We start from the raw sequence: 25,574 nt of genomic DNA on the forward strand, positions 1-25,574 counted from the left end.
ACACACCGGACTCCAATAATCAACTAATCATGGTCTTCAGTTTAGAACATACTTAGTTTAATCAGGTGTGTTAGCAATAAGGCTGGAGAAAATGTGTGACACCAATCAAGCCCCAGAGAACTGGAATTGCCCATCCCTGATATAAATCATTGATTCCCTCCCAGTTGTAGTCTAACTCAGTGGTTGTCAACCCTCTCCTTGGGGACCCCAGCCTTTCCATGCGTTTGATCTATTCCACAGCTAGCACACCTGATTCAATTTGCAAACTAATCATCAAGCTCTTGACTAGGTCAATCAGGTGAGCTAGTTCAGGTCTGCAACTAAATTGTGAAACCTCTTGGGGTCCCCGAGGAGAGGTTTGAGAAACACTGGTCTAACTCCTCCCTCGAGAGAGTTGGACAGCTTTCTGATAATATTAATATCGTGTAAAACATGTCAAAATACAAAGACATACATACGAGTCATGATGACAAGTTTAATACAGCATTGTTTAAAAGCTTGATTGCCAGCTGGTAGGGTGTCATGAGGATGGATGACCAAGCCTGCATTCAACACCTGTATTAATCAGCAATGTTAAAAACATTTGGTCTTTCAAGTTTGAGGGTTGCTGACGCTAAGTACTGCAAAATAAGTTGTAGGACATAATGCCATTTTCATACATTTGAGCCACTAACATTTGCCATATGCAGTATTTGGAGAAAAAAAAACTTTCTTGGTGCCCACAAGACTAGTGCAAACTTTTTTGACTTTACAAATCAATCACCATTATTTAAACAGTGAAACATTGAGACCTTTCTACTGAATCTCTATCAACATCTACAAAAGAGACCTCTTCCGAAAAGAAATACCACTGTATGGTAATGGCAGTGATATAGAATAACACACAAGCAACCGCCAGCAATGACATTATTATACTAAGAAAATACAACAAAATGCAATCAAAACTATTCAGGAAAGAGAATGGAAAATATAGATATGAGAAAGGTCATCTGCTTTCTACTAACAGTAATTTACTTTAAGTCAATGTTCATCCCTCGTGCAATAGCAGCAATGTGAAAATATCAAAAAGATTGGTCAAATCTACACGAAAGCTACCAAAATAGCAAAGGAGATACAAGAAAAAAGGAAGAGGAAAGAGCAATATTAAGAGTCAGGAAACAATAGAGGGAAAAGGTGAGGGAGGATATGATGCATAGCGTTGATCAATTGTTGAGCCAAAATAAAACTTTAACAAATCAAACCACACAAACAAAATCATTGACAAGTGAGAGGTAAACACAAGCAGCAATTGAAATGTTCCTCAAAAGGTCAGGATAATAAGATGACAAAAACAAATCCATTCATGGAAATAGCTATTACCAGCACTGTACAGTTTTCGTGTGTTAGTAGACCTAGAACACTTTCTTACAGTAAATATGGGGAACAATAAAGTGACAAATATAGTTAGACTCTGCAAATAAACCATAAATATCGCTTAGGAATTTAACAAACAATTTGAACCAAGACATTGAAGTGCTGCTCAGCCATACTACTGTAAGCCAAGACAGTAATAGTCTTTTAGCCCAAAGGGGTGTGAAGCGAATGAATTCGGCAAATAAAAACTATAGGTGAACATGATAATTCTAGTTAACCAACAAGTGCAAATAAACTACTTCAAAAGCATAGAAATGATGACAAATGTCAAAATAAAACATTTTGACATTCAAGTAAAAACTTGTTCCAATTGTGATTGTTCATTTTTTTAAATGAGAAGAAAAACATTAAGGTGATATTATTGCCAACATCACTGCTGTATTCCATTGGTTAATCTTTGGACAAGCAGTACTGCTTACACCTCCCCTGTCTGGATAGCACCTGGCCCATAGGTTTTGAAAAGTTCTAATTCAGTACCCTTAAACTGGCTGCATATTTTAGCCAATATCTTCACGGAAAATGCATGGACAAATTTACTCCATAGCCTTTTTTCCCAACATTGCCTATCATTTCAGACAGGGAGGACCATATGAGCGCCCTAAAAACATGTTCATCATTGCAATAGAAGCCAATCTTTTATCAAAATGGATAGTATGCTTTGCAGCATTTTAGCAGTGCATCCTGTATGATAGATAAAGGTTGTGCAAAATGGTGGCCTTGAGGGTTTCTCCTTTTCTCTCAGAGGTGGGGTTGTGAGGAGGTGGAGGATGAAGAGGGCAGGGAGGGGAGCAGACTGTGGGTACGGGAGGGCCGAACAGGTCTGGGGTTCTGGGACATGGAACTGGACTCCTGCCCAGGACTGCTCTCTTTCACCTCCGCGTCAGACTGTGCCGGACACTCAAAGTGGACACAATGGAACACCTGAAAAACAAAGCCAAACGGAGAATGAGGAAAGGCTATAAACACAAAAATGACAGCATATTTGCAATCCTCTCACCTCGTTTGCGGAGTTGTGAGTTCCTACGATGCGGATAAAAGAGGCAGGCTGCTTGTCGAATTTGAGCGTCTGCCACGACCTGTTGAAGAAAAACAAGACTTAAAAGATCTCAAATGGACAGATTTGTACCAAGATCATCTGAAGAGTATGGGAAAGGGAGACGGAGTCTTACCGACATGGCACCTTGGTGCGGTCCACCACCTTTGTCCACTCCTGCTGATTGGTGGAGACCTCAATGTAGTAACTGTAGGATCGCTCATCACAGTCCCACAGTAGTAGTCTGTCCAGATGGAAGAAAATAACAAAAGAATGTATCAACTGTGCAGACAGATACAAAAACTCAGCAACAATGAAAACGCAACAATGAAAACACACAAAAACACGTGTACGTCCCCCCCCCCCCCACACCACACACACACACACACACACACACACACACACACACACACACACACACACCTTAAAGACCCTATAGAGTAAGGCTGAGCCAGTTGGATGACGATGGCCCCAGAGCCCAGCTGGTGACAGGTGTAGCCAGAGTCCCAGTCGTAGTTGCGGGTGTCCCCGTTGAGCAGGGCGTTTCTGCTCCGACTCACCCCCTCGATGACACTGGAACAGGCCGCGATAGTAGCCACATTGTCATTGGGGACTGCAGACATGAAAGTGATGGGAGAGAAAGAGAGAATTGGGCGAGAGGAGTTTTAAAATATTTATTTGTTAAATCAGAGCAATTTAAATATGTATAAATGTAGTCTAAAATGTTGATCACTGTATTTTATAAGTCATATACAGCGCTGTATTAAGTATTCAGACCCCTTGACTTTCACACGTTAGTGTTATTCTAAAATGGATTAATTTGTTTTTTTCCCCTCAGTCTACACACAATACCCCATAAATGACAAAGCAAAAACAATTTTAGAAATTTTAGCAAATTTATATAATAAAAAAAAAAAAAGAATATTCAGACACTTTACTCAGTACTTTGTTGAAGCACCTCTGGCAGAGATTACCGCCGCGAGTCTTCTTGGGTATGACGCTACAAGCTTGGCACACCTGTATTTGGGGAGTTTCTCCCATTCTTCTCTGCAAATCCTCTGAGGCTCTGTCAGGTTGGATGGGGAGTCCGGGCTCTGGCTGGGCCCCTCAAGGACATTGAGACTTGTCCCCGAAGCCACTCCTGCGTTGTCTTGGCTGTGTACTTAGGGTTGTTGCCCTGTTGGAAGGTGAACCTTCGCCCCAGTCTGACGTCCTGAGCGCTCTGGAGCACGTTTTCATAAAGGATCTCTCTACTTTGCTCCGTTCATCTTTGCCTCGATCCGGACTAGTCTTCCAGTCAATGCCGCTGAAAAACATCCAAGCGGGCGATCTTGTGCCTTTCCCTGAGGAGTGGCTTCCATCTGGCCACTCTACCATAAAGGCCTGATTGGTGGAGTGCTGCAGAGATGGTTGTCCTTCTGGAAGGTTATACCATCACCACAGAGAAACTCTGGAGCTCTGTCAGAGTGTCCATCGGGTTCTTGGTCACCTCCCGGACCAAGGCCCTTCTCCACCGATTACTCAGTTTGGCCGGGCGGCTAACTCTTGGAAGAGTCTTGGTGGTTCCAAACTTCTCCCATTTAAGAATGGAGGCCACTGTGTCCTTGGGGACCTTCAATGCTGCAGAAATGTTTTGGTACCCTTCCCCAGATCTGTGCCTCGACAATCCTGTCTCGGAGCTCTACGGACAATTCCGTCGACCTCATGGCTTGGTTTTTGTTCTGAAATGCACTGTAAACTGTGGGACCTTATATAAATATAAATAAATATATATATATATATATATATATATATATATATATATATATATATATATATATATATATATATATACATATATATATATATATATATATATATATACACATACACACACACACACACACACACACACAGGTGTGTGCCTTTCCAAATCATGTTCAATCAATTGAATTTACCACAGGTGGACTCCAATCAAGTTGAAGACACATCTCAAGGATGATCAATGGAAACAGGATGCACCTGAGCTCTATCTCGAGTCTTATAGCAAAGGGTCTGAATCCTTAAGTAAATAAGGGATCTGTTTTTTTGTTTATAAATATGCAAAAAATTAGTAAAAGCCTTTTTTTGCTTTGTCATTATGGGGTATTGTGTGTGGATTGCCGAGGATTTTTATTTATTTAATCCATTTTAGAATAAGGCTGTAACGTAACAAAATGTACAAAAAGTGAAGGGGTCTGAATACTTTCTGAAGGCACTGTATAACACTGGTATACTGGTTGATATTCTTGCCTTACCGAGAAGACCTTTTTCCAGAGTGAATGAGCGGTGTGTGAACATACACTCCAAACTCACTAGATGGAAGACCTTGTTGACAGTGTTATGCGTCCCTACAATGCGCACGTACCTGGGACACAAGGACACAATCACGCCGATGTTGTGGAACCAAAAGTCAAAATTGGTGCCAACCATAAGTAAAAATTTACCTGGCCACACGTGGTGTAAAGAAGAGGTTCTGCCAAGAGCGACACAGATACTTGGAATGGTCTACAACACGCATCCAATCCAGCTCATCCATGGACACTTCAATATAGTAAGAATAAGACCTGCTCAAATACAGAGAGAGGGTGATGGGTCATACATATCGCAGTGACCAAAGGGCAATTCCACAGTAACAGAGTGATACTAGGACTCCGATTTTTCACCAAACAGTGCAGATGCAAAGTTTGGTAACAGAATGACGGCACAAAAAGCACCAACCATCATTCTGTTACCAAACTTTGCATCTGCACTGTTCAAGTCAATGTGTTTTTGTAACATTCTGTGGAAATTGTTAAAAGTAGTCATTATGCCAAGAGTTGTATGATTTGTTTAACTTTGCAATCATTGGTTTTTGTTTTACATCTTAGTCATTTAGCAGATGCTCTTCTCCAAAACGACTTACAGTAGTGAGCGCATACATTTTCAAACTTTTTCTGTTTGACATACAGCATCACGCTGTTAGCGTGGAATTGCCCCAAAGCAATGTTGAAGAGTATCTCTATCTTTATGAAAGTAATGTGATATCTCTCTCACACACACGCACAGAATACAAAGAGACACGTGCACACACGGAATTCAGACACAAACAGAATGCATACACTCCCACTGACAAATACAACTATTAGTTGCTGACTACTAGAACAGGACCAGCAGAGACTGAGACCCACTGAGGATGCCGCGGTAGTTGAGGTCCATGTCGCGGCTCTCTGAGCCTAGTGGTGTGTTCTCCTGGTCCTAGTCCTGCTACAGCCTGGATGTATACTGCTCTCCTGGTCCTGCTACAGCCTGGATGTCTACTGCTCTCCTGGTCCTGCTACAGCCTAGATGTCTACCGCTCTCCTGGTCCTGCTACAGCCTAGATGTCTACTGCTCTCCTGGTCCTGCTACAGCCTGGTGGTCTACTGCTCTCCTGGTCCTGCTACAGCCTGGTGGTCTACTGCTCTCCTGGTCCTGCTACAGCCTGGTGGTCTACTGCTCTCCTGGTCCTGCTACAGCCTAGATGTCTACTGCTCTCCTGGTCCTGCTACAGCCTGGTGGTCTACCGTTCATCACTCTGTTAACGTGGAATTGCCCCCAAAGCAATGTTGAAGAGTATCTCTCTCTTTATGACAGTAATGTGATATGAACATTACTTCAATATATAAAACACTATGAAAGCATTGCTCATCAGTTGAGCGAAACCTTCAGAGAGAAAGGAATGTGCGTGTTTGATTACAAGGCAGTAAAACTGATCAAAATCACTAATCTGTAAATCACCTCACATCACAAATAACTTCTCTGTCATAAAGATAAGCGATTGTGCTTTGCTCAAACTGATCCCCTAAAACACACTGGATGTCTCTCTCACCGGCTGTCTCTGTCCCAGAGCAGGATGCGGATATGGTTGAGAATGTAAGCCTGGCCCAGCTTAATCTGGAGGCCAGCGCAGCCGTCCTCCTCTATGGGGTGTCTTGAGAAGCCGTGGTCCAGGTCGTAGTTCTGGGTGTCTCCGTCCAGCAACGCTGACTTCAGCTCTCCCTTCACCACCTGGGCCCCGTACTTCATAGTGGCAATATTCTCCTCTGGGACTGTAACACAAAGGCATCACATTGAATACATACAGTTGAAGTCAGAAGTTTACATAAACCTTAGCCAAATACATTTAAACTCCGTTTTTCACAATTCCTGAAATTTAATCCTAGTAAAAATTCCCTGTCTTAGGTCAGTTAGGATCACCACTTTATTTTAAGAATGTGAAATGTCAAAATAAAAGTAGAGAGAATGATTTATTTCAGCTTTTAATCCTTTCACCACATTCCCAGTGGGTCAGAAGTTTACATGCACTCAATTAGTATTTGGTAGCATTGCCTTTAAATTGTTTAACTTGGGTCAAACGTTTTGGGCAGCCTTCCACAAACTTCCCACAATAAGTTGGGTGAATTTTGGCCCATTCCTTCTGACAGAGCTGGTGTAACTGAGTCAGGTTTGTAGGCCTCCTTGCTCACACACGCTTTTTCAGTTCTGCCCACACATTTTCTATGGGATTGAGGTCAGGGCTTTGTGATGGCCACTCCAATACCTTGACTTTGTTGTCCTTAAGCCATTTTGCCACAACTTTGGAAGTATGCTTGGCGTCATTGTCCATTTGGAAGACCCATTTGCGACCAAACTTTAACTTCCTTACTGATGTCTTGAGATGTTGCTTCAATATATCCACATCATTTTCCATCCTCATGATGCCATCTATTTTGTGAAGTGCACCAGTCCCTCTTGCAGCAAAGCACCGCCACAACATGATGCTGCCACCCCGTGCTTCACGGTTGGGATGGTGTTCTTCGGCTTGCAAGCGTCCCCCTTTTTTCTCCAAACATAATGGTCATTATGGCCAAACAGTTCTATTTTTGTTTCATCAGACAAGAGAACATTTCTCCAAAAAGTACGATCTTGTCCCCATGTGCAGTTTGCAAATCGTAGTCTGGCTTTTTATGGCAGTTTTGGGCCAGTGGCTTCTTCCTTGCTGAGTGGCCTTTCAGGTTTTGGTGATATAGGACTCGTTTTATTGTGGATATAGATACTTTTGCACCTGTTTCCTCCAGCATCTTCACAAGGGCCTTTGCTGTTGTTCGGGGATTGATTTGCACTTTTCGCACCAAAGTACATTCATCTCTAGGAGACAGAACGTGTCTCCTTCATGAGCGGTATGACGGCTGCGTGGTCCCATGGCGTTTATACTTGTGTACTATTGTTTGTACAGATGAACGTAGTACCTTCAGGCATTTGGATATTGCTCCCAAGGATGAACCAGACTTGTGGAGGTCTACAATTATTTTTCTGAGGTCTTGGCTGATTTCTTTTGATTTTCCCATGATGTCAAGCAAAGAGGCACTGGGTTTGAAGGTAGGCCTTGAAATACATCCACAGGTACACCTCCAATTGACTCAAATGATGTCAATTAGCCTATCAGAAGCTTTTAAAAAGCCATGACATAATTTTCTGGAATTTTCCAAGCTGTTTAAAGGCACAGTCAACTTAGTGTATGTAAACTTCTGACCCACTGGAGTTGTGATACAGGGAATTATAAGTGAAAAAATCTGTATGTAAACAAATGTAGGAAAAATTACTTATGTCATGCACAAAGTAGATGTCCTAACCGACTTGCCAAAACTATAGTTTGTTAACAAGAAATTTGTGGAGTGGTTGAAAAACGAGTTTTAATGACTCAAACCTAAGTCTATGTAAACTTCCGACTTCAACTGTATATCTCTCTCTCTCTCTCTCTCTCACACACACACACACACACACACACACACTATTAGTTGCTGACTACTAGAACAGGACCAGCAGAGACTGAGACCCACTGAGGATGCCGCGATAGTTGAGGTCCATGTCGCGGCTCTCTGAGCGAGTCTTGATGGCGTCCAGCAGGTCATCTGGGCTGAGAAGTCCCGAGGGACGCACCACGTTTAGCATCTCCATCAGACTCATGAGCGGCAGCCGCACGGCCGACATGACTTCCTGCGTGGCGCCACCTTCGCCGTTCTGCCGGCACCAGCGACACAGCGCCTGGAAGATCTCCTTCTCGCTCGCTGCAAATGAGTCCCTCCGTACCACAGTCAGCAGAGCAGTCTGCACAGAGAGGATAGAAGCAGATTCAGTTAAGACTACTTCTTTTGATTCAGTCATCTGGGTTTTGTTCTTTGGGGCACACAATGAAAATCGTTTGAAAACATTTTGCAACTGATTTTTTATTTTTTTATTGCATTTCTATATTGGACAAGTCCAGGTAGTCCCGTTCCTGTTTCGATCCATGATCTTCTATTCGTTTTTAATGAACGTGAAGCTGCCTACTCCTACTCACCTTGGACAATGTGAGGAAGCCGTCCGAGGCCAGGACCTCCGGGGCGTGCCGGTCCATGTAGGCGCAGCATGCTTCACTGAGCGCACCCAGAGAGTACAGGCTGGCCACATCAAACACCAAACACACGTTGTGGGTGTGCAGGATGGTGCGCAGGAACTCTGAGGTGGAGTCCTCTAGTGGCTGGAGGCCGTAGCGGTGGGCCAGACCCAGGAAGTCCAGCAGCACCTCCTCACGGGCTGAGCTGAGGCTAGCCCGGCCCGTGTAAAGGTAGTGGAGGAGCATGGAGAACGCCTCGGCTCGGGTCTCCTCCAGTGTCACCTCCGCCTGCGGCTGGGACTCCTTCATCCCTCCATACAGCAGAGCTCTGGGGAAAAGGTTTTTAGACATTTCACAGACTGTTACCTAGTCTTCATTGAACACTATTACCTAAAATAACTTTAAGGTTCATATTTAATTGCCAACTGCCGACAGAGCCAGTCATCTGACATTTCTTGGGAAGCCAAGGACCTCATGCATTGCAAAGAAGAACAAGACAAAAAGCATTCAAATATGTGTACCTGAAGTAGTGACATCGTGCTGCCAAAATGACCCTGTGGGCCGGGAAGCGTTTCTCCTCCACAATGAAGGTGACATCACTGTACTCTTCACCTGGAACCAAGGCGCCCAGCTGCTCTGACAGCAGGTGGATGTGGTCAATCTCTGACACAGAGGCCAGTGGACGCAAAGGATGGCTGTTGTTACTCATTGTGATTTGACTGGAGGCGTCTCACTAACATCTGACACATGAGAAGAAAACATAGTTTGACAACCTTGCAAAACATTTTGCATCAGAAACAGTTTACTCCAAAATTTGGAAAACGCAAATTGTTTCTATTGGACAAATTCAAACCCTCCCATAGAGAATGGTAGAGGCCTCGAGTGACCAAAGGACAGATTTAGCATGGGCAGCACCAGTAGTCAACTGGTGGCCTGGGATTTTCTATGGGTTAAGGAAGGATCACATGATTCCATCTGGGTCATCAGCCAATTGAATCATACTTGTGAGCAAACGTTCCATAACTGCAGGTGGCTAACCTTGGCCTTATACCTGTAGACTTAACGAGCTGTGTAACGTTATCTGCTGTGTAATGCAACAATGATATTGTCCATTTAATAGGTAGCTAGATAATTTAGCAATAAGGTATATGGCCTATATGCTACGGCCAAGGGCTGGTCTTACCCACGACGCATCTCGGAGTGCCTGTATACAGCCCTTACCGTTGGACATTGGTCATATTTCCACCACAAACCCCCGAGGGGCCTTATAGCTATTATAAACTGGTTACCAACGTAATTATACCAGTAAATAGTATGTTTTTCTGTTCATGGGTACCAATTGGGGCGGCAGGTAGCCTAGAGGTCAGAGCGTTGGACTAGTAACCGAAAGATTGCAAGATTGAATCCCTGAGCTGTCAAGGTACAAATCTGTCGTTCTGCCCCTGAACAAGTCAGTTAACACACTGTTCCTAGGCCGTCAATGAAAATAAGAATTTGTTCTCAACTGACTTAGTTAAATAAAAATAAATGTATAAGGTCTGATATACCACGGCTATCAGCCAATACGCATTCAGGGCTCGAACCACACGGTTTATAACCATACATAAACCAATAATCTAGCGAATCAATCAAAAATGTGAGACGAGCCAGCGTGTCAGATAGTTGTATGACGCAGTCAGACACAAACCCTTGGGTTTCACTTTCACCCGTGTGACATACCAGCACAAGAAGCGTAGCTAGCTATCCCCTTTCGTTCTCCCTTCCACGATAACTATTTCTTGAAGTTCTTTTCCCCTTTATTCAATCAAAATCGTGGGAATTAATGGCAAGTTTGCGTGAAAAATTAAATAATTTGCAATCGGACTGAAAAATTCCACCATCACAAACACAAATGGATTGCCACGCAACCCGGATGTTGTTTGGGTTGGAAAAACGGTAATGTTCAAAGAAGAAACAGCGCCCCTTGCGTATAGGAGGAGGACAAGCTGTGTACATGCAGGTGGTAAATCTGACACTTGCAAAAATTATCAACAATATTCGAATGTATTATAATCCAACAATACAATAGTATAAAAACTGTACCACGAGTCCAAATTCTTGTAAATCTATACAAGAACAGCAGTGCGGCTTGGCAGGGTCATGTTTCGGGGGACGCATAGCTCTCGACCAGCGATGGGACAATACTGTAACTACCAATTGGGTATCACAAAATTAGGGAGAAAAAGTGGTAAAAGTACAGCAATAAATATATATGCACTATCGTTACAAAGTTTGGGGTCACTTAGAAATGTCCTTGTTTTTGAAAGAAAAGCAACATTTTTGTCCATTAAAATCACATCAAATTGATCAGAAATACAGTGTAGACATTGTTAATGTTGTAAATGACTATTGTCGCTGGAAACGGCAGATTTTTTTATGGAATATCTACATAGACATACAGAGGCCCATTATCAGCAACCATCACTCCTGTGTTCCAATGGCACGTTGTGTTAGCTAATCCAAGTTTATCATTTTAAAAGGCTAATTGATCATTAGAGAACCCTTTTTGCAATTATGTTAGCGCAGCTGAAAACTGTTGTTCTGATTAAAGACGAAATAAAACTGGCCTTCTTTAGACTAGTTGAGTATCTGGAGCATCAGCATTTGTGGGTTCGATTACAGGCTCAAAATGGCCAGAAATAAATAACTTTCTTCTGAAACTTGTCAGTCTATTCTTGTTCTGAGAAATAAAGGCTATTCCATGTGAGAAATTGCCAAGAAACTGAAGATCTTGAAAAACGCTGTATACTCCTCCCTTCATAGAACAGTGCAAACTGGCTCTAACCAGAATAGAAAGAGGAGCGGGAGGCCCCGGTGCACAACTGAGCAAGAAGACAAGTACATTAGTGTCTAGTTTGAGAAACAGACGCCTCACAAGTCCTCAACTGGCAGCTTCATTAAATAGTACCCGCAAAACACCAATCTCAACGTCAACAGTGAAGAGGCGACTCCGGGATGTTTGCCTTCTAGGCAGAGTTCCTCTGTCCAGTGTCTGAGTTCTTTTGCCCATCTTAATCTTTTCTTTTTATTGGCCAGTCTGAGATATGGCTTTTTCTTTGCAACTCTGCCGAGAAGGCCAGCATCACGGAGTCACCAATTCACTGGTACACAGGAGTGATGGTTGCTGATAATGGAGACCTGTATGCCTATGTAGATATTCCATAAAAAATCTGCCGTTTCCAGCTACAATAGTCATTTACAACATGAACAATGTCTACACTGTATTTCTGATCAATTTGATGTTATTTTAATGGACACATTTTTTTTATTTTCTTTCAAAAACAAGGACATTTCTAAGTGACCCCAAACTTTGGAACGGAAGGTGTGTGTGTGTGTGTGTGTATACAGTGGGGGGAAAAGTATTTGATCCCCTGCTGATTTTGTACGTTTGCCCACTTACAAAGAAATGATCAGTCTATAATTTTAATAGTAGGTTTATTTGAACAGTGAGAGACAGAATAACAACAACAAAAATCCAGAAAAACGCATGTCAAAAATGTTAGAAAATGATTTGCATTTTAATGAGGGAAATAAGTATTTGATCCCTCTGCAAAACATGACTTAGTACTTGGTGGCAAAACCCTTGTTGGCAATCACAGAGGTCAGACGTTTCTTGTAGTTGGCCACCAGGTTTGCACACATCTCAGGAGGGATTTTGTCCCACTCCTCTTTGCAGATCTTCTCCAAGTCATTAAGGTTTCGAGGCTGACGTTTGGCAACTCGAACCTTCAGCTCCCTCCACAGATTTTCTATGGGATTAAGGTCTGGAGACTGGCTAGGCCACTCCAGGACCTTAATGTGCTTCTTCTTGAGCCACTCCTTTGTTGCCTTGGCTGCGTGTTTTGGGTCATTGTCATGCTGGAATACCCATCCACGACCCATTTTCAATGCCCTGGCTGAGGGAAGGAGGTTCTCACCCAAGATTTGATGGTACATGGCCCCGTCCATCGTCCCTTTGATGCGGTGAAGTTGTCCTGTCCCCTTAGCAGAAAAACACCCCCAAAGCATAATGTTTCCACCTCCATGTTTGACGGTGGAGATGGTGTTCTTGGGGTCATAGGCAGCATTCCTCCTCCTCCAAACACGGCGAGTTGAGTTGATGTCAAAGAGCTCCATTTTGGTCTCATCTGACCACAACACTTTCACCAGTTGTCCTCTGAGTCATTCAGATGTTCATTGGCAAACTTCAGACGGGCATGTTTATGTATTCTTGAGCCGGGGGACCTTGCGGGCGCTGCAGGATTTCAGTCCTTCACGGCATAATGTGTTACCAATTGTTTTCTTGGTGACTATGGTCCCAGCTGCCTTGAGATCATTGGCAAGATCCTCCCGGGTAGGTCTGGGCTGATTCCTCACCGTTCTCATGATCTTTGCAACTCCACGAGGTGAGATCTTGCATGGAGCCCCAGGCCGAGGGAGATTGACAGTTCTTTTGTGTTTCTTCCATTTGCGAATAATCGCACCAAATGTTGTCGCCTTCTCACCAAGCTGCTTGGCGATGGTCTTGTAGCCCATTCCAGCCTTGTGTAGGTCTACAATCTTGTCCCTGACATCCTTGGAGAGCTCTTTGGTCTTGGCCATGGTGGAGAGTTTGGAATCTGATTGATTGATTGCTTCTGTGGACAGGTGTCTTTTTTACAGGTAACCAGCTGCGGTTAGGAGCACTCACTTTAAGAGTGTGCTCCTAATCTCAGCCCGTTCGTTACCTGTATAAAAGACACCTGGGAGCCAGAAATCTTTCTGATTGAGGGGGTCAAATACTTATTTCCCTCATTAAAATGCAAATCAATTTATAACATTTTTGACATGCGTTTTTCTGGATATTTTTTTTGTTATTCTGTCTCTCACTGTTCAAATAAACCTACCATTAAAATTATAGACTGATCCTTTCTTTGTCAGTGGGCAAACGTATAAAGTCAGCAGGGGATCAAATACTTTTTCCCCCCACTGTATATGTATATATGGTTTTCTGCAAGCCTTATTTTCTACAGTCACTCATATTTTACTGTGGAAATGGTGCTGACGAGACAACCTTGGTTATCTGTTTGTTGTGTAAGTCCAAGGGGATTACTGCTCCAAATTCTAATGTTCAGCCAAATAAATAGGCTGAGTGGTCAGTTGGCTAAACCTTTACAATTTGAATAGAAAGACAGAGGAATTGAAAATACGAGGATGATCCACATTTGTTTATTGCAAATATGTTGACCAGGCTGGGATAATATCAATCTCAGTCAGACCACATTAGGAGCAGTTATTTACCCTGGTCATCTTCATTGTCAGTTTGACCCATCCAAACATCTCAAATCAAATTCTATTGGTCACATACACATTTTTACCAGATGTTATTGCGGGTGTTGCGAAATGTTTGTGTTCCTAGCTCCAACAGTGTTGTCTCTTTATATTACGGCTATCCCATCCTTTGTCTTGAGTGTCCATAGTACCGCGGGAACCTGCATGTGATCCCAATCGTAAGCAAACACTCCATCTTCACTTCTTAATTTCCTCACATAACCCCCTTTGTTACCTTTTTCAGTTTCACTCTTATTTTTTATATCACATTCTTTTTCCGAACCCAGTCAGTTTGTGCTGGCCCAGTTTGCCTCCCTATGATGTTAAGGAGAACATGTTGTTTGGGCTCAAAATCTCAATCCAGTATCCATCAGGATCCTGTATGAAGGCCACTCCCTTCATTTTACCTGTGTGGACAAATAGAATGTTCCATTTACAAATTGAGAAAATACAAATGAAACAGCCTGATACAGATGACTAGTCAACTGTAATGTACTCTATACACACACGTTTTTTTTCTCTCACAGAGACCCTAAACAAACAAAATAATGTGAGAGAGGGAAAAGAAGAGGGAAAAATATACCATCATCCGGTTTCTTAACAAATGTTACTCCTTGTTCGTCAAATACTTTGCAGGCTGCATAAACATCAGGTACAGCAATGCCGATGTGCCCTGCATGATAGAGAAAGTGGAGTGAGACAATTTAAATTATGTGGAATTGTCTCATGGTTGAAAAACACAATTGCTGTACCACATTCAAATGTTGAATTAAAAAGATCATATAATTTTCTCACCAAAACCCCTCGGTTCAGAGTTTCCGTTGTGAAGAGATAATTTTTCATCTGACTCAGAGCCCCAGTTGCTTATAGAGAACAGAGAAAAGAGAAGTGAGAAGAGAGAAACGTCAAGTGAGAAATACAGTATATCATCTTCACCATCATGGTATTGTGACAGGGAAGGAACCATAGTTTCGGTCACTGTTTCCGAGGAGAAAGTAATTAGTGAAGAACATTAAACAGGTATAGAGAGAAATATTGATGGCGTCTTTTCTAGACACCAACTCCGCCGTGGTTCGTTGGATAAAGTCTATGAGGAAAATGAATGGAATTTTTGTAAGGTTTTTGGATAAATGCCAAAAATAAGGTCTGTGGAGATCTTATACGTTTTGTTCTATGAGATAATCTTCATCAGCTAATATAATTTTTTGTGAATTTCGAAGAATTTATGCAATACAAAAAAACATGAATCACATGAAGCACCCCTTCTTAAACCTGCTCAGATGAGAGCTTTGTCAAAAATGTTCTATTATAAGATAGTCGAGTGACCGCTCTAACAATGGAAATACACGTCCAAAAAGATAGATAGCAGGCTGGAGGAGGCGAGATGGGGTGGGACCATTCTAGCCAGGGCCATCATTCACCCCAGAAGGTAGCCTAGTGGTTAGAGCGTTGGGTCAGTAACCAAAAGGTTGCTGGATCGAATCCCTGAGCTGACTAGGTAAAAAAAAAATCTGTTGTTCTACCCCTGAACAAGCCAGTTAACCCACTGTTCCCCAGGAGGCCAGCATTGTAAATATAAATTTGTTCTTAACTGACTTGCCTGGTTAAATAAAAACATGAACAACAGGTACAACTCTGATATAAAGTAGTATTGTTGCCGAAATGCTACGTGTCCACTTATATCAGTACATTCAAAACAACCAATCCATCACAAAACTTGTGTTTGATCAAATAGGCCTCAGATAGCAAATTAGCAATTACAATTTTTTTTTACCAATTTGGTCGTCATACAAAAATTCCTCACTTTGTGGTCTTACTTTCATTGTCAAGCCGGCTCTTGAAGTTGAACATTGGGATCTGGCTCGCATATCAGAAGAGCCGAATCTATTTATAAAAATAAATAAAAAATTAAGATATGAAAAATCGAAAGTTTTAAATGAATAGAAGTAACTAATTAAAAGAACAAAAAATATATATAAAATAGGCCTAAATGCTCAAGTGCACACACATTTGTTTTGACTGTCTGCTCAGACTAACAGCCTCACCTGTTGTTCCTGTCGATCAGACACGCAGTGTCAACCAATGAACCAACCTACACCTATCATGACACAAGGCGAGACCCAGATGCAGACACAGGAGGCAGATGGTTGGAGTCTTACAATATTTATTAATCCAATAGGGGAAGGCAAGAGAATGGTCGTGGACAGGCAAAAGGGTCAAAACCAGTTCAGAGTCCAAAAGGTACCGAAGAGCAAGCAGAACCAAGGTTAGGCCAGGCAGGATGATCAGGCAGGCGGGAAAGAAGTCCAGAGTCAGGCAGGGGTCAAAACCGAGAGGACTATCAAAAAGAGAATAGCAAAAGGATTACGGGAAAACCACGCTGGTTGACTTGACTAACATACAAGACGAACTGGCACAGAGAGACAGGAAACACAGAGATAAATACACTGGGGAAAACAAGCGACACCTGGAGGGGGTGGAGACAATAACGAGGACAGGTGAAACTGATCAGGTGTGACAACACCGGCATATGTGAACTGTGCACCCAACTGTGAAGCTAGCTGTAGCGGAGCTTCGAGAAACTAGCGGGCCTGCTAGTGATAGTGGTGGAGCCAGTATCCACTCAGTTAAGTAGGCCAACTCCACGACCCACAGCAACGCAGTCTTCTATGGACCAGTTTATGCCAAAGTCTATGTCTGTAGCAAAACAAGGCCAAATTGATATTGCATTGGCTAAAATGATTGCCACCGATTTCCAGCCATTTTCGATCGTGGAGGACAGAGGTTTTAGAAATTATAGCAATAGTCTAAATCCAATGTACACAATTCCAAGCAGGAAAACCCTTTCAAAAGTACTTATTCCACATCTGTACGAGAGACCACAGGCTTCAGTGCGGGAAAGAGTCCAAAAAGCTACTGCAGTTTGCCTTACCACTGACTGCTGGACATCAAGGGTAACCACTTCTTACATGTCGGTTACATGTCACTTCATTCAATATTTTTATGTCTAGCTGTCTTCTGGACTGCTTTGAGTTCAGCGACAGACACACCTCAGAGAACTTGGCAGAGGAACTGTTGAGAGTGGCCAGAGAATGGCAAGTAGATGGAAAAGTGGTCTGTTGTGTTAGCGACAATGCATCTAACATAACCAAAGTCATGAACATTTTAAAACGGACCCATCATCCATGTCTTGCCCACACAATCAACCTCATTGTAAGAGATGCTCTAAAGGTGATGAAGCCCACCGAGGACAAAGTGAAAGCAGCTGTGGAATACTTCCACCTGAGCACAGTAGGTGCTGAAAAACTAAAGTCTACACAACGCCAGATGGGGATGCCTGAGCTGAGGCCTAAACAAGCTTGCACTACAAGGTGAAATTCAACATTTTATATGTTGAAGCGGTTTCTTGAGTCAAAGGATGCCATCATCTCTACCCTGGCCATTGTCAATGCACCTGTTGATGCTCTGACCCAAGAGGAATGGGAGGTGGAGGAAGAGGTGTGCAGTCCTGGAACCCTTTGAGCAGGTCACTGTGGAGATCAGAGATCAGGTACAGTAAGCAGTTATTACTACATCATTATTTAATCCAGTATTATATATGTATATGGGTAGCCGGGTAGCCTAGTAGTTAGAGTGTTGGACTAGTAACCGAAAGGTTGCAAGTTCAAATCCCCGAGCTGACAAGGTACAAATCTGTTATTCTGCCCCTGAACAGGCAGTTAACCCACTGTTCCTAGGCCGTCATTGAAAATAAGAATGTGTTCTTAATTAACTGACTTGCCTAGTTAAATAAAGGTAAAATAAAAAATATGAGTAGTAGATGAGAATGTAGTATCAGTAGACAAAACATGAACCTGAACTAATAAGTTACTGTTCTCTTTTTTCAGCTATGTGACAGCCTCAAAAATGATACTCCTGTATAAGGGTCTGCAGCGAATCACAGCCAGCCGCCAGAGAGAAGCAAATGTAACCACAGGACATGTGACAGAGTTGATGCACACCCTATGTTCATCAATGGACAGAAAGTTCCACAGAATGGAATATAATCACTTGCTATCAGAAACCGCTGCACTTGACCCCAGGTTTAAGAAGTTAGCCTTCAGTGATGCCAGAGCTATTGATGAGGCTCTTCAAAGAATAACCTCAGCAGCAGGGAGGGACAGCCCCAGCAGTCAGCTGGCTCAGGCACCAGGGAAACAGGAAGAAGAGGGATCAGGTGGAGCAGAAGCACCAGCAGTAGAGCCACAAACGTCTGCTGTTTGGATGCTGTTTGACGAGAGAGCAACTGGAGATACAGCACAATGGAATCCCTCAGCAGACGCCATAATGGAGGTCTGGAGGTCCGACCCCTGGAGGTCCGATCCTATTTGGAGGAGCCCCTGGTGGAAGAACAAGGCCTCTGTATACCCACGGCTTACTAAAGTCATGACAGGGAGACTCTGCATAGTGGTCACATCCGTTCCCTCTTCTCGAAGAACGGGACAAAAGATTACTGAGAGAAGAAACCGCATCAGCCCCTCGAAAGTGAGGTAGCTTGCATTTCTGAATGCAAATCTATCATAAAAGCAAAATATGGTCAGCATTGCTGTGTGCTGCTGGTTATAACATGGCAATAAAGAAGAGAGAGAAAAGAGGGACCAGTTTAACGTTTAAGTGGGATACTGCAGTTTTGCACATTGTTATTTATTTTTCTTTGATATGGGGCAATATTCTATTATTATGTTATTCTGATTGTATTCGTTTTGAATTGTTACATTTATATGCACTTTGTTTATATAAAAGTTCTACTTTAAATGCAAATGTTTAATAGCATTCTTTTTCATAACAAACCAATGCATTTTTAAATACATTGTGGTTAAATTAGAGTATGATTTCATTTAATAATTTAATTAGAATTGTTTTAACACCAATCATAGTCAAACTATCGCAAACTGTTTGACTTGAAAAAATACAAAACAGATGTTTTTTTAAAGAGCAGTCTGGGAACCAAAAGAGACGGCTCTTTTTGGTGAGCTGAGCCAAAAGAGCCGGTATGCCCATCACTACTATCTGTCCAGTAGAAGTAATGTATTTGACAGTAACGTTAATCCTGTTTCAAACGAGCAAATTTCTCAATTTTTTCATTTGTTATAGCTAATTTCCCCCCAACATCGGACACTCTCTAGCGGTTGGAGGACTAAATAACCTTGAGCTCAACATTTAAATGAACGACACCTTTCTAGCTAACTGACCACCCATTTTTATTGCAATTTATGTAAGTTAGGTTTTTTGAGTTTTCAAAAAAGTAATATGTATACACATTTTGTGGGACACGCTGTATATCGTAAAATTCGAATGCGCGACAGACAACACGTCATTTATTAATATCCAATTTTTTACCTCTGAAATATAGCTAACGGATTTGCTAATGTTGTTGCTAGCTTGGTTGCTAAATGTCGATAGAACTACTAAGTAAGCAAAAAGGAAAGACATTTTAAGCTTTAGATAATACATATCACGAAAACAACAAAAAGTTGTCAAGCTTTACCGTATGAAAATTAGAGTGCTCTGACGGGGGCGTTTTGTACAATCTGCAAAAATTCATTTTGAACTTTGAACCATGAACTTTTTGACACCTATCACTGTAGGCTATGTTTCATCTTACAACAGCTAACGTTACACAGAGGCAGTATTTAGTCAAGTGTTATAATGTATGCATCAATATTAAACTAATTGGGACAATTTTCATTACAGATAACATCAAATAAAAAACGTGGGTACACTTTCAGTTATTGTGAAAACGTTCATCACCTTTCAATTGCCTTAACTTTGAAATGTAAATGTTTATACATATTCAGATTGAGTTATCTTTCTAAAATGTGTATAGTATGCCAAGTTATTTAGCTACATGTATTTACCACCACAGCATGAACAAAGTCAAGAGGAAACAGTGAGTGAGGTGGACATGTTCCATGCAGTGGAGGACTGCTGGCAGGGATGGCTATCCGCCTGGCTGCCAAGGTTAGGCATCTTTTGTTTTTAGGAGATTACCACGTGCATGCAAATTTCATCTGCTAGTAACAGTTTTATTCTCTTATCTACCAAGGTGCATGGCGTACCTCGGCAGACCCTGGCGGACAGGCTGAGAGGCCGGTTGACCCATGGTTGTCGCAGTGGACCACCCACATTGCTTGCACCAGAGGGTGAAAATTCTCTGGTGCAGTACTGTATCTACCAAAAAAAAAAAAAAAAACATTTTCATTCTGGTTGGATAACTTTCTATTCTATTCAAATTTTTGTGACAAGATAGGGATGGAGATGGAGATTTAATTGTTTGGTTTGTTTTCATATAGAATCAAAAATATATATTTATTCAACACATCTTCCTTTACTATCCAAGTGCATCTCCAACACAAACTCCAACATTGTTTTAATTGTTTGTCAATGCACATGACTGAAATGAAAGTTTTATTTTATGTAAATTATTCATACTCATTTATATTTTAATATTAAACTGTTATCTACTTTCTCAAAACATAAGATTCATCTGTAAAACAAATTATGAGACATTATTTGGTTACAACACTGAATATGTTGGTGAATCAGCATTTTTTTTAAGAGTCCACAGGAGGGTGCACCGGGCTACGCAATGAAAAGTTGACAGGCAAGTCATTTTTTCTACAGGAAGGCTAGCCAACTATCTAGTAAACACTTTGGATACGAGGTTGGTGTCTCATTTTTTAACAACATTTTAACGGATATATCTTGTAATTGAACCAAATAGTAAGGTGGCCAATAACGGGACCATATGCCAATAATACGGAACTTATGTTTTTTGATAAGCCACTTATCAAAAAGATGATCGCATGTTTGACATTTCAGTGGAAATACTACTAATTGATAACCCGTTGGCTAACATTTTTACAACACCAATAATCAGAAAACATTGATGGCTTGATCACAAGATAACACTGTTGAAGGCAATATATGCCGATAATACGGGGTGCTAAGCTATCTGCCTTCGACTGTTCCCTATAAATGGGCCTAGAACCTGTGGTTTGATTAGAACAATTATTTATTTGATTTAATCACGTAATATTAGGCTACTGATTATTTCTCAGTATCAACTTGCGAGCTACTCGTTGACAGCACACAAACAACTTATAGCTTGCCATCGACCTGTTGGAGACCCCTGGGTTAGATGTTACAGGATCATCTCATCGACCTTGTTGGAGACCCCTGGTTAGATGTTACAGGATCATTTCGGTGACCTGTTGGAGACCCCTGGTTAGATGTTATATGATCATCTCATCGACCTGTTGGAGACCCCTGGTTAGATGTTACAGGATCATCTCATCGACCTGTTGGAGACCCCTGGGTTAGATGTTACAGGATCATCTCATTGACCTTGTTGGAGACCCCTGGTTAGATGTTACAGGATCATTTCGGCGACCTGTTGGAGACCCCTGGTTAGATGTTATATGATCATCTCATCGACCTGTTGGAGACCCCTGGTTAGATGTTACAGGATCATCTCATCGACCTGTTGGAGACCCCTGGGTTAGATGTTACAGGATCATCTCATCGACCTTGTTGGAGACCCCTGGTTAGATGTTACAGGATCATTTCGGCGACCTGTTGGAGACCCCTGGTTAGATGTTATATGATCATCTCATCGACCTTGTTGGAGACCCCTGGTTAGATGTTACAGGATCATCTCATCGACCTGTTGGAGACCCCTGGTTAGATGTTACAGGATCATCTCATCGACCTGTTGGAGACCCCCTGGTTAGATGTTACCGGATCATCTCATCGACCTGTTGGAGACCCCTGGTTAGATGTTACAGGATCATTTCGGCGACCTGTTGGAGACCCCTGGTTAGATGTTACAGGATTATCTCATCGACCTGTTGGAGACCCCTGGTTAGATGTTATATGATCATCTCATCGACCTGTTGGAGACCCCTGGTTAGATGTTACCGGATCATCTCATCGACCTGTTGGAGACCCCTGGGTTAGATGTTACAGGATCATTTCGGCGACCTGTTGGAGACCCCTGGGTTAGATGTTACCGGATCATCTCATCGACCTGTTGGAGACCCCTGGTTAGATGTTACAGGATCATTTAATCGACCTGTTGGAGACCCCCTGGTTGGATGTTACAGGATAATTTAATCGACCTGTTGGAGACCCCCTGGTTGGATGTTACAGGATCATTTAATCGACCTGTTAGAGACCCCCTGGTTAGATGTTACAGGATAATTTAATCGACCTGTTGGAGACCCCCTGGTTGGATGTTACAGGATCATTTAATCGACCTGTTAGAGACCCCCTGGTTAGATGTTACAGGATAATTTAATTGATCTGTTGGAGACCCCCTGGTTAGATGTTACAGGATAATTTAATCGACCTGTTGGAGACCCCTGGTTAGATGTTACAGGATAATTTAATCAACCTGTTGGAGACCCCTGGTTAGATGTTACAGGATAATTTAATCGACCTGTTGGAGACCCCTGGTTAGATGTTACCGGATCATCTTCTATTATATTCCATGTTTACAGGGCACTTCATAGCTCGACTAGCAGATCTGGAATCTATGTGCTTGTGTGTGCTGAGGTTTTAAGTGGGGTGCCTACTGTGTGAGTTCGATGGTGGCTCTTCGAGAGAAAGTCCATGCTGTCCTCTCCTTTACATTTGTAGGGATCTCCTTCTTTTCCTCATAACCCAGGAAGTAGAGTGTGAAGAGCATTGATGGGAAGTCTATCTTCTGCAGCAACCTGAGGCAAATAGGAATCACAATTGGGGTGTATTCATTATGCCGATTCTCTTGCAAAACGTTTAGCAACAGAAACCATTTACTACAAATGGAAAAGGTATTGCAATGAAAATGAAACTTTCTTTTAGACAAATTCAGTTAGGTCCTTCCTCATTCCACAGAGTGAGACATCTAGAGGGGTAGGGTACTAGGCCTGAAACCCCTTCGTGTGTGTGTGTGAGAGAGCAGTATGGGACTCACGTCATGCCCATGATGCGGGTGTAGAAGTCTAAAGACTTGAGAGGGTCTTTTACCCTCAGCATGGTTTGCTGCATCATGTAGTCCTGGGGAGAGACAGGGGGAAACACACACAGACATAGAGAGAGAGGGGGGGGAGACAGGTGGGGAGAGAGGGAGAGGGACAGGGGGAGAGACAGAGAGATTGACGGGGATTGACAGGGAGACAGAGAGAGACAGAGAGAGTGACGGGGAGAGACGGGGAAACAGAGAGAGACAGAGTGAGCAAGAGAGAGGGGGAGAGAGAGAAACGGGGGGACAGGTGGAGAGAGGACAGGGAGAGACAGGTGGGGAGAGAGAGAGGGACGGGGAGAGAGAGAGAGTGTGTGTGTGACGGGGAGAGACAGAGGGGGGAAAGAGACGGGGAGAGAGAGAGGGACGGGGAGACAAGTGTGGAGAGAGGGACAGGGGGAGAGAGAGACAGAATGACGGGGAAAGATTGGGAGACAGAGAGACAGAGTGAGTGAGAGAGAGAGAGAGAAATGGGGGGACAGGTGGTAAGAGAGGGACAGGGGGAGACAGGTGGGGAGAGAGAGATAGGGACAGGGGAAGAGAGAGAGCGCGAGTGATGGGGAGAGACAGAGTGAGCGAGAGAGGGGGTAGAGAGAGAGAGGGGGGAGAGAGAGCACAACACAATTAGACCCAACCAAATCATGAGAAAACAAAAAGATAATTCCTTGACATATTGGAAAGAATTAACAAAAAAACAGAGCAAACTAGAATGCTATTTGTCCCTAAACAGAGAGTACACAGTGGCAGAATACCTGACCACTGTGACTGACCCACAATTAAGGAAATCTTTGACTATGTACAGACTCAGTGAGCATAGCCTTGCTATTGAGAAAGGCGCCATAGGCAGACCTGACTCTCAAGAGAAGACAGGCTATGTGCACACTGCCCACAAAATGAGGTGGAAACTGAGCTGCACTTTCTAACTTCCTGCCAAATGTATATTAGAGACACATATTTCCCTCAGATTACACAGACCTACAAAGGATTCGAAAACAAATCCAATTTTGATAAACTCCCATATCTATTGGGTGAAATGCCACAGTGTGCCATCACAGCAGCAAGATGTGTGACCTGTTGCCACAAAAAAGGGCAACCAGTGAAGAACAAACACCATTGTAAATACAACCTATATTTATGTTTATTTATTTTCCATTTCGTACTTTAACTATTTGCACATCATTACAACACTATATATACAGTACATAATATGACATTTGAAATGTGTTTATTCTTTTGGAACTTTTGTAAGTAATGCTTACTGTTCATTTTTTATTGTTTATTTAGCTTTTGTTTATTATCTATTTCACTTGCTTTGGCAATGCAAACATACGGTTCCCATGCCAATAAAGCCCTTAAATTGAAATTGAATTGAAATTGAATTGGAGAGAAAGAGGTCAATTGCAAAATATGTTTTGACCCTGGCCTCCTCAGCTATGTTCTCAGTTTACAACTCTAGAAGATAAGTTAGAACTCAAACTAGAGGCAACACATTACTCTGTATAAATAATGGCATTCTAAGGCGTGGAACTAGGACTACTAGTAAATACTTTCCTATGGTATTTGCTAAAGGAGCACAGGGCTTGGCTATGTAGCCTACAACTAACATAGCTGAGGGGGACTCTTGCTCAACAACATGTTTGCTGAGACAGACTGTCAAGCAAGTAAAATAGGCCTACTGTGAATAAGTGATACATTAATGCTAGCTTACATATTCTATTTAATTTGCGCTCCATCCGTGTGACACTCACCTGGGTGATAGGATCCCCTTCTTTGCACGCTGCGGACGCAGCCTCATCTGTGAGTCCTTTGTCTGTCATTTTGTGTTGAAAGACCCAATTGACAGCAGGGGAATTCACAGGCTGTTTGAGTAGCTTGGGAAAAGGCGCTCCTAAAGCCGACTGGCAAGTCGAGACAGTTCACAGCGAATCATGACACTCCCTAAAGTTGTCAGGTAGGAGGGGTTCACAAAAATGTTGAAACGAAAGCACCAGTTGTGTAAAACGAATGCGTGTCAAGTAAGTGTGCATTGCAATGGAGGCTACAACTGGCAGAAAGTCTAATTGGTTTCATACTTTATACAGTGCATTTGGAAAGTATTCAGACCCCTTGACTTTTTCAACATTTTGTTACGTTACAGCCTTATTCTAAAATTGATTAAATAAAAATAAAAACTCATCAATCCACAAACACCCTGTTTTCGCTTTATTATAGGGTATTTAGAAATTGTGCAAATATATAAAAAATGTAAAACAGAAATACCTTATTTAAATAAGTATTCAGCCCCTTTGCTATGAGACTCGAAATTGAGCTCAGGTGCATCCTGTTTCCATTGATCATCCTTGAGATGTTTCTACAACTTGATT

The 25,574-nt window shown here is 42.4% G+C and overlaps 2 protein-coding genes and 1 long non-coding RNA gene across 3 annotated transcripts; 1 reads left to right on the plus strand and 2 right to left on the minus strand.

Moving 5' to 3' along the window:
* Positions 1 to 461: 461 nt before the first annotated feature.
* LOC106608186 (BTB/POZ domain-containing protein 9) lies at positions 462 to 10,774 on the minus strand. The gene is made up of 11 exons (XM_014205984.3): positions 10,560 to 10,774; positions 9,362 to 9,580; positions 8,805 to 9,168; positions 8,305 to 8,572; positions 6,315 to 6,534; positions 4,912 to 5,031; positions 4,723 to 4,832; positions 2,870 to 3,059; positions 2,583 to 2,690; positions 2,411 to 2,489; positions 462 to 2,334 (listed from the first exon to the last, which is right to left on the minus strand). Exons 2-11 carry the CDS (start codon positions 9,547 to 9,549, stop codon positions 2,152 to 2,154), a joined length of 1,830 nt encoding a protein of 609 aa, XP_014061459.1. The 5' UTR covers positions 9,550 to 9,580; positions 10,560 to 10,774; the 3' UTR covers positions 462 to 2,151.
* Positions 10,775 to 14,044: 3,270 nt separating this feature from the next.
* Positions 14,045 to 25,126, minus strand: LOC106608189 (lactoylglutathione lyase). The gene is made up of 6 exons (XM_014205987.3): positions 24,960 to 25,126; positions 23,164 to 23,246; positions 22,784 to 22,924; positions 14,964 to 15,031; positions 14,752 to 14,841; positions 14,045 to 14,575 (listed from the first exon to the last, which is right to left on the minus strand). Exons 1-6 carry the CDS (start codon positions 25,026 to 25,028, stop codon positions 14,484 to 14,486), a joined length of 543 nt encoding a protein of 180 aa, XP_014061462.1. The 5' UTR covers positions 25,029 to 25,126; the 3' UTR covers positions 14,045 to 14,483.
* On the plus strand, positions 19,342 to 20,678 carry LOC106608190 (uncharacterized). The gene is made up of 4 exons (XR_001329406.3): positions 19,342 to 19,422; positions 19,902 to 19,920; positions 20,074 to 20,168; positions 20,254 to 20,678. It is a non-coding gene; the product is annotated as an uncharacterized LOC106608190 (long non-coding RNA).
* Positions 25,127 to 25,574: the final 448 nt, after the last annotated feature.

The sequence above is a fragment of the Salmo salar genome, chromosome 06 (genome assembly GCF_965601325.2).
Source record: "Salmo salar chromosome 06, fSalSal1, whole genome shotgun sequence".
Classification (NCBI taxonomy): Eukaryota; Metazoa; Chordata; class Actinopteri; order Salmoniformes; family Salmonidae; genus Salmo; species Salmo salar.